At 39.6% G+C, this 10,854-nt stretch overlaps 1 protein-coding gene across 2 annotated transcripts; it reads right to left on the bottom strand.

The window, feature by feature from the left end:
* Positions 1-199: 199 nt before the first annotated feature.
* Positions 200-9,810, bottom strand: cfap36 (cilia and flagella associated protein 36). 2 transcript variants are annotated; one of them, XM_084948144.1, is made up of 11 exons: positions 9,442-9,810; positions 9,016-9,080; positions 8,792-8,893; positions 6,711-6,825; positions 6,534-6,621; positions 4,669-4,828; positions 3,992-4,085; positions 3,517-3,698; positions 2,680-2,844; positions 2,146-2,265; positions 200-1,706 (listed from the first exon to the last, which is right to left on the bottom strand). In XM_084948144.1, exons 1-11 carry the CDS (start codon positions 9,545-9,547, stop codon positions 1,623-1,625), a joined length of 1,281 nt encoding a protein of 426 aa, XP_084804270.1. In that variant the 5' UTR covers positions 9,548-9,810; the 3' UTR covers positions 200-1,622. The 2 variants fall into 2 exon arrangements, with proteins under 2 accessions (XP_084804270.1, XP_084804271.1); XM_084948145.1 differs by lacking the exon at positions 2,146-2,265.
* Positions 9,811-10,854: the final 1,044 nt, after the last annotated feature.

Raw genomic sequence — 10,854 nt, 5'->3', positions numbered from 1 at the left:
TGCAGCAGTAGAAGATCATATATCAGCTGAGAACAGACAACAGGCTACGGTTTGCACAGGTTTAAAAAAATTGGACAAACTTTGCTGCAATAATTAGGGCAGTTATGAAAACAAAAGGGGGTCCAACCTAGTACTTAAAAGGTCTAACTACTGAAGTGGGTAGGTTTTTATATATATACATTCAAGTCTAGACTGCAGGTTGTTTCTAAAAAATATATTTTTTTTATTAAACAGCATACACAATAACAACATTACAAATAAACTGGTGCATTATGGTTGATCGAAGTGAAGACTCTTGATTGGTTTGCAGATAAATACAGCACTCGTAGAAAGCAGCGCACTGTTCTCTTGGCCCCTGTATGAACACGTGATTGGTCATCTTGACAACTTGCATGGCTCTCTTAACTGCCAACGACGTACCAGCTTCCTTGTGGGAATGCGAACAGTGGAAAACAATCTGTGCACTGGATCCAACTAATACTGCCTTCACCTCAGCGTAGAGTCCTCCCAAATCTGTACTCTCACTGATTCATCACGTCATGGCCAGTTACTGTTAACTGTTGCTAGAAGGAAATCAGCCAATGTCTGAATCCAAATCCAGCACTCCAAACATATTGACTAGTTTCAAAGTAGCAAAATGGGTTTCAGAAACTGTGAAACAAGATTTTGTGCCATTACTGACGAGCATAGTGTTGCATATCTTCTGCTTATTTTCTTAATTGTCCTTCAATTTTAGAAAACCGAGGGAAAAAATACAACTATTTGTATACACCCTTTTATTTGAAAAGTACAAAATGTCTAAATATCTTCTTTACCTTGGTATGTGACAAAAGAAATATTCAAATCTTCACAATTTTGCTTAAAAATGTCAAATTATGACAAAAATAATTAATACCTGTTTGGATTGATTTGTTGTCCCACGGCTAGACGTTTCTAAAAAGTAGTGTACAGACTGAAAAAACATTTTTTATTCCACTTTTTCAACCAATGGTCTACAAATGTAGCAGTTATACAGCACATTTTAAGTAGCAGTGCTTTGAAGCTATACTCAGTCATGCATTCACACACCAGTGCAGGTGGAGCTGCCAAGTAAGGTGCTGCCTTGCCATCAAGAAGAAACTGGGGTTCATTGTTCTGCTCACTAAACACACTTTGGCATGTGGTGGGGTTGTGGCCGCACCACCAAACCTGCAATTAGGGACAACCTACTCTTCTCCTGAACCCACGATCCCCACAGTATAATTAAAGTCTGTCTACAAATGAAAAGCAGAGGTTTCGGTACCGCTGGCAGGATATCGCTTGATATACAGAAGCACACAGCCCCTTGTGCTTTAGCTCAATTAACATTTTCTGAACGTAGTCCAATACAGAAAGTAGCTATCAGACCTATAAATACTCCAGTGGTCTGTTAAGAGTAATGAGTGTCATTTAAAAACAAAGATGCTCTTTTTGCTACACAGAAAAGAACTCAGAAGATGGAAGAGCCCATAATTTTTGTCTTTAGAAAGAAAAGAGAAAAGATTTGCATTACGAAATATGCAGCAGTGTAAAGGAAGCCATGTGTTTGATTGCCAGAGTAAATAGATAAGATATAAGGGAGAATATTGCATTTTGAGGGGAAGTCATTTCTTGATCACTTCCTCTTTCAGCTTGTCGGCAAGGTGCTTTCTCTTCTCCAGCCTCTTTCTTTCCTCAGCAGATATCTCCTGTGAGAAGAGACCAGACCAGGAAGCAGTCAATACTCACCAGCAAAATAGGGAAAGTGGAAAAAGCAGCGAGAAAGGCGACTAAAATACAACCAAGCACATGTGTCTACATACAGTACACAAGCAAGAAAACTAAACACAGGCAGCTAGTATTGGAAACATTGGCATAGTAATCCTGTAACTTTGAGGTAAACAAGGTGCTGTCAGAGAATCGCATCTAATAAGTAATAGGAACTGAGTCAAGATCGATGATTTCAGTCAACACAAATCAAGATCTGATTCTCTTCAGTTTGTGGCAATAAAATTATTAATTTAGGGGGGAAAAAAGATGCAGACCTTTAGTTGGTGATAATGAAGGGAATGATTACTACAAAGCAAAAGCAGATGAACACAAGACATGAACAAGTAAAGTTAACATCAGAGGCAGCTGATGGATCACCTTCTGACTGGAGGAGTGCTGTGCTGGAGGAGCACAGTGAGGAGTAGGTGGAGGAGGAGGAGAAGAAGGAGGAGGAGGAGGGGAACAGGCCCCATTTCTCTGGGACTGACCCACTGCCTCCTGACAGGCCAGTCCAGAGCAGATACAAGTGGAAGTGGGTGGAAATGAAGAACAAGAAAAAGAAGCAAATAAAACAAGTTGGAAGAAAAAAAAAAACAAGAAGACAAAAAAATTAAATGTAGGTTTAAGAAAATCAGGTGAAATATGGATAACTGGTCCTGGGTGAGGCATAATTCATAACCAGCGTCAAACTTAAATTTCTAATCTCTAAAGATAACTTTGAAGAACTTTAATAAGCCCCTATGAGTATTAATGCATGAATGTGTGTCTAATCAAAAACAATGTATTCACTTCAACACAACTACTGCAAATCCCTGTTTCAACAGATAGAATTTGTGCCAAACTGCCTGCAGCAGTTGGATGAGCAACTTTATGAAGTGAGGTATGGAGAAGGAGGCGAGGACTTGCATTTACCGGGGTAGTGCTGGGTGCTGGTGTGGGATTGCTGGGTGCCTCCTCCAGCAAGGACGATTGCTTGGTTTTCTGCTGCTCTTTTCGGAGCGCGTGCAGCTTGTCCCTCTGCTGACGCAGATATGCCGCCCTCTGCTGGAGCTGCTCCTGCTGTGATACTGATAACTCCTGCAGAGAAACGCAGGTGAAGCTCAATTATTAAATTTCAACTTCAGCAATTACAGCTGCTCTCCTATCTCCCAAACTGTTTCCACAGTACATCTGCACATTTGATTTGGCACAGATTTTTACACCTCCTGACACAATCCTCACATTTATCCAGGCTTGGGACTGTTACTAGTCATTCTAGCATGCGGAGCTTTAGTCTCCTCCCAGTTTCAAACTGGCAATCTCTCACACATGAGGCATAAGGGCATGTAAACTTGTTATTGTCAAGTCTCTACATTTCTTTCAATCTCTTAGTTACACCCACTGCATGCTTGTTGTGTCCTTTTTAAAAACACCAAAATCAAAGCATGTAATCTGCAACATTAGTAATACTACTGATGCTGCTCGTTTACATGACTTCCAGCATTAAAAATGTATCTCATCTGACTATGTGGGTTGGCTGTAGCTCAGGAGATAACGCAGGTCACCTACTAATCTGAAAGTTGGTGGTCACATTCACAACAAGACCTTACAAAGCATTGGTGAAATCACCGACAACACCTGTCTGTCTTTTATATACAGTCTATGCATTGGTGTTCCTCCCTTAAATTAATGCATGAGGCAAATCGCTTTTTATGTTATGCGCAGATTTCCTGTAATCTAGGGGGTAAGTCAGCAGTCTCACAGACTCACAGTATATGGCTTAGAGAAGCCAGCCTCCCTGTGTGCTTCCTCCAGCCATGCCTCGCTTGTAGTCTGGCTGCTGTTGCTCTGCTCCCCGGCATGAGGACTGCTGCTGATGGAGGGCTCACCAGACTTCACAGGAGCTCTCACAGCTGGCAGAACTCGGGATCCCACAGCATCACTACCACGATCTGTGGGCACATACACAAATGACTTTGATGAGCTGCCACTCTCGTGTTGGTTGTGTGTTTAAAATAAAACAAAAGATTAAAAAGCTTCACATGTTATCTGCAACATTAGTAATACTACTGATGCTGCTCGTTTACACGACTTTCAGTAATAAAAATGTTTCTCATCTGACTATGTGGGTTGTCTGTGGCTCTGGAGATCAAGAATAATGTGGTATAGTGGGGTAATTTTATATAACAAGAAGAAAGAAAGAGTTCAGTTGGTCGCAAAGTGTTTGTCTTCTCTTCTAACTTACCTGGTGTGGGTTTAGAGGAGCTACTCCTTCTCTCAGCACCACCTCCTGTAGCAGCTGTCTTGCTCCCTTCTTTTCTAACTGGGTTACTGTTGACCTACAGGTGGGGATATGGGTGATGGAAAGAATGAATGAACATTTAAACTGTCTCCAAATAATGTGCAAAATCCACAAAACACAAACACTTCAAAGCTGCTTAATGATCCAATAATTAGGCTGGTATTTATATCTGTTAAGAGCAGAGGTCTACTACGCATTTTAGTTTTACCAGCATTTTCTCTCTGTTAGCTATTACAGACACAGCTGAACTGGCATTACTGTATTTCTAGTTAGTAAACTGCAGTGTACTTATTAATACATCCCTGATTAAAATCTTACTGCATGGATGGTTCAACTTTATACTATGTTTTTCCAGTTACCAGTGTGGTGTGCTGATCATTAACCCATGCTTTCACCTTGGTGAAATTTAAATAGCACATTAAAAAAAAGTGATTTCAAGGTTAAAGGGGACTTCACAATAAGAATTGAGCTCAGGCACTCAATGTAAAAGTAGTTAGTGAGATTATGTGAGATAAAGTCCAACAAAAGGTAACACTGACATGCACAAGAAGCCTCACTAAGATGCACTATTTGGCTGGTTCACAGGTCTTATTTAGCTCATAGTGCTCATGATGCCTCACCTTGGCAGGGCTGATGTGTTGGCTGAGGGCAGAGGAGGTATTCTTGGCTTCATCACACTCTGCCATTAGCTTACTAGAGCAGCCACTGGAGGTGGAACCAACGTCTTTCTCTAATAGCAGCCTCCTGGACATTTCCTCATCATACTCCTCTTTTGACTTTCTACACAGGAATAAGCAGGAGAGAAAAAAAAGAAAGAGTTCAACATAAGCCTAGGACCAACTAACTGTTTAAACTTCACTATTTCAGCCCTGTTGCAAAACCTTCGGTCAAGAGCCCTCTCGAAGGGGTTCACAGTATTTTCAGTAGTTCAGGTGTGATAAGAGCATTGACAATTTAGAGGTAAGCCTGTTCTATTGTCCAGTTAGCCCTTGGCTGACAGCACCAGTAGAAACTAGAAAAAGACAGCCGCGTCAGGGATTTCCATGTGGTAACCACGTTTTGCCCCAACCAGCTCCCAGGCATCACCCGGGAATCACAGTCAGATCCTTTAATTTGATTTATTTAATACCCTAAATTGTCTCAGTGGAGACTGCTGCTAAGCATTTACAAGTAGGTGTATGGAAACACAGAGATACTGTGACTGGAACTGTGCCTAGCCATAAATCCTGTGAGGATTTTTATAGGTTGATATTGACAGAACATAGATACATTTGAACTGTTGAGGATAAAACAATTAAACATAAACTTGCAGAATTAATACTAGTTTAAGACCCGTCATCAAAATAAGCGTCAGCTTCAGTGATGCAGTTGCAATCAGAGATTACATAAAACAATTCCTTTATGATGCCACTTATATAGAAGAAACTATTGATAACCTGGAAAGAAGTAGGGGCAGCATAGTGGACCGCTGATAAGGTTCCCTGGTATGACAAAAGGGATGAAACCACCGTTTTTCTCAGCTGCTTGTTTAGTGTCAATCCCTCCAACCTAAATTAGCTGGATCCTAAGGAGCTTAACTGTGGTCCCATTAGACTCGGTGTGTTCTACTTGGCCAGGCACTCAATAGCAAAATCCCATTAGAGAAGAGTGATAGGAGCTTCGGGAAGCCTTCAGGAAGTGCAATGGATGCATAAAGAAAATGTGGAAATTTCTTAATGGTATAGTGAGGAACAAAAACCTCATATCTACTATAAAATTAACTGAATTACCTGAAAAGTAAAATGAGTAAAACCTACTGACTAATGTAAATGTGAAATTTCAGCCTAAATACAAAGAAAAAGAATCTATTCAGTTAGGAATAATTGAGAAAAAAATGGGGATTGAAGCTGGTAATTCCCGTCAGAGTTGTTAAGCAAATACATTCCTAATTAATGTTAACTTGGAATACAAATAAATAGAACAGCACTTTTTTAGTCTGTAGTAGAAATGATCGAAAACTGTTTCCATGAAATTCCCGTCAGAGACTGTTCAAAATCTGGCTCATAGGACTTCTAAAATATCCTTTCAACAGATGTGCCATAAAAACATGAAGAGCCACAGCATTTTAAAAAACATCAGAGTGCTCTTAAGGTGGCACAGTGAACTGTGAGGATGTTTCTGTGTAAGGGTGAATGAGATGTCAGGTTCAACAGAACTAGTGATGGTCCACAGTCAGTAAAAACCTATGTTGGGAAAGATAGTTGAGCAGGTGCTGGCTCGTTTTGGCTTTCACTGATTGATTCACCTGTGAAACAAACTAACTGAACCAGACACTCACTAAGGGTTTTCTTACAGTCACATATTAAAATATCAACAATCCTAAATCTTCAAATCGGCCATTCGAATAGCTTTACACAACAACTAAAAGTTTATTTTTGGGACACCAGTAAATGTTATGTCAAACACTGAAGGAGTCAGATACTGCAAGAATGACAGAGCGACTTACTTAAGAACCTCCTGCAGGATTTTCATCTCTTGCTGTTGCAACTCTGTCATGACGTCCACACCATCAGTCAGACACTCTGGGAGGGCCCCTACACACACGAAGACATTTAACCTACAGCTGAGCGTTTGACTCCGCAAGTGTGTGTTTGGATTTGCTTTACATGTTAATCCAGCCTACCGTTCCTTTCTTTAATGACCCTGAGGGCTTGGAGCTGCAGCTCCATGTTCTTGTGAACCATCAATGAGCGAAAGATCTGGAAGTCATCTGTAGCCAGAACTGGCTGGAATACTGCCTGAAGAACAAAAAAACAGAACATCAGTGACGTAGTCATCCAGCTCCTGATCCGTTCACAGGTTGTAGTAATGTGTGAAATAGTTGTTGTTTTCATTGACTGGCTTTATTGAACAAACTACTGAGAATTATTATCTATTGAGAAGACAACGAGGCAATGTCAATGTCATATCCAAGACGAATTTAAACTCTGAACAATGCAGGAGGAGAAGCAATTCTTGTGAAAATGGAAAATTTTCCATAAAACAACCAATATCACCCTGACCTTAAACATAATTTGGGTGAAGGCTCATTAGATGATCACTTTGTGCAAGTTTAGTTTATTAAATACTGCCATGGAAGAGTAGCATGTCCTGTTGCTCATGGACAAACCTTACTGGGCCTTCAGTCCAATGAGCTAATAAAAACTATGTAAAAAGTTTCTGTTCATATCACATGATAATGAAGACTGAGTGTGTGCTTATAGAAGAGACACAAGTGTAAAATTCAAATTATATTCTGCATCAAAATCTATTCAATAAGACTTTTTTTCACAATTCCAATGTAGTCCAACTGATCACTGCCAGTGGTAATCCATGGACATGGTCTATATTTTTGGACATTTTTGCTTTAGTTCTGGCAACTCGTCAGTTTCACTAAAACAGTTTCAGTCTCTCATAAACACAAAAAAACAACTATATTGTGAAGTATTTGACTCAATAACTAAACACAGAGGAAGACTGAAAACACAGTGACTCCTAATGAAGTGCAGCTTGAAGATGATTTCTTTCGATAAGTCTGCTTCATGTAATAAACATTCAGACACAGTATAACACTTCATGGTGCCAAGGTTGTGGCACTTACACAGGACTTACATTAATCTAAACTAATGTGATAAAATGGAAACAACCGTTTAACCCTTCCTTAATTAATGGCTCAATTCAGAACTAAGAAATGTGTTTTCTGAGGAAAAAGCTCAGTTTGACTATGTTTACAGCAACAGATAAAAAAGCAGAAACAAAAGACAAACATCTCAAACTAATTAGGTTATTTGGCAACAGGGTAAGTAACAGAATGAGTATAAAAACAGTGCATTAGTGATACCAAATCTTTTAGAAGTAATGACTGCAGAGATTCTCCAGTCTGTATAAAAGGGCTTGAGCAAATGTTCAGAAATACATTTGCAAAGAATTTTCATCATTTTGATATTTAAAACAGCTAAAGATTCAGAAAATCTGGAAAATGACTATGATTTCAGGATTTCAGGAGGGAATATCAGCATGGGATCAGGAATAATTCCAAAACAAACACTGTCAGAACACAACTTGCATTGATAAATGCAGCTTAAAATTATCATGCAAAGACAAAATGTACCTACACAAATGCAGAAACACTTATCTGGATGCTAAGATCATTTAAGGTAAACTAGGGGACAATGAAAAAAAAAACACTGTCCTCTGGGTTTTGAAGTTCGTTCTGGAATTTATAGATGTATAGATGTATGTATAGATGCTATGCCTTCAGCCAAAAGAGAAAGAATCATTTAACTCTGTGCACAGTTCAATCGCCAGTATCCATGATGGTGTAGGGGTGAATGAGTTTGCATCTGTAAAAGCACAATATATATACAGGCTTTGCTTATTTCAGTAAGACAATGTCAACCAAACTCAGCATCTGAAAAGTAGTAAGTACCTGACATGTCAAGACCTGCCAGCTATTGAAAACATCTGATGAACTATGCAGCAAAAAACACAGCAAAGACTGCCTTAGACAGCTGGAATGTTGTATAACGCAAGACTGTGAATGTTTCAAATTAAATGGAAACCCTGAACCCCTCCAAACTCATTTTTTTAAAACGTGTTGCTGGCATCAAGCAGTGGGCTTGATGCCAGCAACACTGGGCTTATGTAAGCAAATCCTATCCCTGATTCTCAATTCAGGTTAGCTGGCAGGATGACAGTGGTGTGCAAGCAGGAAGCTTAGAGTACCTCCAGAGCTTTAGACTTGGCAAAGGGAGAAGTACACGCATCCAAAAACTGCTGCTCGTTGATGCCAACCTCCTGCATGTAATTCTCCAACAGCTTCTCCACCTACGAAAGAAAAGCAGCTCACAGCAGTCCATTCTGACGAGTCAGCAATATGAAACTACTACTGATGCTGATGAGGCAATGCACGACATTAGCCAGATTGTAGTAATCACAACTGAACTCACCAATTTCTTATACTGCTCGTGGATTTCTGTGTATGCCAACTTATTCTCATCTTCGTCGTCAAAAACTGAAATATTGAAAACACACAGTTGACAGAAATGAATTGTGTCCACGGAAATATTTTATAGACTTAGCTAGATGCACTGACTTTAGCACGCAGAAAAGTTAAATATGTAAAACCTGTTTATAGGTCCGCTTATATGCAGATGTTTGTTGTATTTGGTGTCGTAGGATTTGCTGTCGTTGTTTCCGCTCGTATCATATGTAAATGTACAGGAGGAGGAAGTCTAGTACTAAACTTGAGTGGATAAACTATCAGACAGCATCGCTGTTACACGTTAGCGTTAGCTTAGCCGCAGCGCTAACGGTGCACAGCTCCAGAGAGGCTTAAAGTCTCAGACTAAAATCACCTCATAACCTGTTTTTACCTGTGCATTTGTTTTCCAAAAAGTCCGTTACAGGAACGACCCATTCGGGACTTCCAAGGTAGCCAACGATGCTTTCTAAAACCCATTCACTGTCGTCCTCAGCCATGTTGGTTGTAGCTGGGGGGCGTAAGCAGCAGCAGCAACAACAAAGGCAGCAGCGGCAGCCCTGACACGGTGTTGTTCTTCAGGTCGGCGCGTGCAGCACAGCTCACACAGATGGGAAAACACATCTGGTTTATCGTCCCTCATTAACTAGTCCGCATGAGTCTCGGAGGCTGCTTTTTCCATTCTGGACAAGGTGAGAAATGAGCAGTCATGAATTTGAGAATGGTGAGTGGTGACGCCTAATTGGTTGCTAAGGTAACCATTACGTCAGTCAGCTGCTCCTTCTGCTCGGAAGAAGCAGAGCCCTCCACTGGCACCGAGACGGAGAAGCCGCTAAAGTAAGCATTAAAAACTCCCCAAAGTCCCAAACCTGCAGTTACTGGAAATATCACAAAAACAAGATAAAACAAAAATTAATGCTGCATCGTTCGCTCATTGTATATAGATTACTGAGTCTTTTGTTTGTACTTTTTGTTGCCATTTAGCGTGTGCTATCTGAAAAAGCAAATGTAAGGTGAGCCAAACGTTTTCAGATTCTACTCCCTTTATTTGTTGTTTTTATGCTTCACATAAAAATGAAATTACATATAGTAGAAATATAAGTTAAAATGAAATAAACAGTATGAGTGTTAAATATTTCAAAAATATTACAATGCAGAAATCTCGAGTCACCCCTCATTTCTTTATATTATGCTGGGAATCAGCCTTTACTATTCTTTTTTTTTTTTTTTTGAAGGTCTGATGCTGGAATTAATTTGTCCTCCTGTTCTCTTGCACATTTTGCCAACTTATGTCATGTTTTCAGCCAATAGCAGTTTGGGAAATACATTGATCATGCAAAAATACTCTTTTGTGTTGATCAAACTATGTTATCTTTGGGAATTTTCATAGATTTAACTAAAGAAATGGGAACAAATGATGAACCTTTGCAACAGGCTAGTGGTAACAAAACAACTTAAATTGGTTCTTTGTATGTTGTCTGTCTACAACAGAGGTTTAAGTGGCTTAAGAAACAACAACAACAATGACAAAAATGTTCCTTTGAAAATAATCAGGTACAAGGATTTGAAACGAGTGAGAAAAAAAAGCCAGTGCAAGAAGAAGAACTATTACTCAAGACCACTTTAAAAATTAGACGAAAGTCTGGCTCCTTGGAAGCAAAATATAAAGAAATGAGAGCTGACTCAAGACTTTTGCACATTACTGTATGTAGATTATGTTTTAAGTTGGCTGTGGTACTAGTTTTAATCTCACATTAGCTTCATCCTGTGGCAAATCTAATTATTATGGTATTATGGTAAATGATAA

The sequence above is a fragment of the Perissodus microlepis genome, chromosome 13, assembly GCF_051167445.1.
Source record: "Perissodus microlepis isolate ML-2025 ecotype Zambia chromosome 13, ASM5116744v1, whole genome shotgun sequence".
Classification (NCBI taxonomy): domain Eukaryota; kingdom Metazoa; phylum Chordata; class Actinopteri; order Cichliformes; family Cichlidae; genus Perissodus; species Perissodus microlepis.
The sequence above is the reverse complement of the archived record's forward strand: the minus strand, read 5'-3'. Positions and strand labels throughout refer to the sequence as shown.

Excerpts from the sequence above, each read along its gene's own strand:
- cfap36 (XM_084948144.1), bottom strand. The coding sequence starts at position 9,547 with ATGGCTGAGGACGACAGTGAATGGGTTTTAGAAAGCATCGTTGGCTAC. Across the intron at positions 4,829-6,533 it reads ATCCTGCAGGAGGTTCTTAA|AAAGTCAAAAGAGGAGTATG; the intron begins GTAAGTCGCTCT and ends ATTCCTGTGTAG. Across the intron at positions 2,266-2,679 it reads CAGCACCCAGCACTACCCCG|GAGGCAGTGGGTCAGTCCCA; the intron begins GTAAATGCAAGT and ends CTGGCCTGTCAG.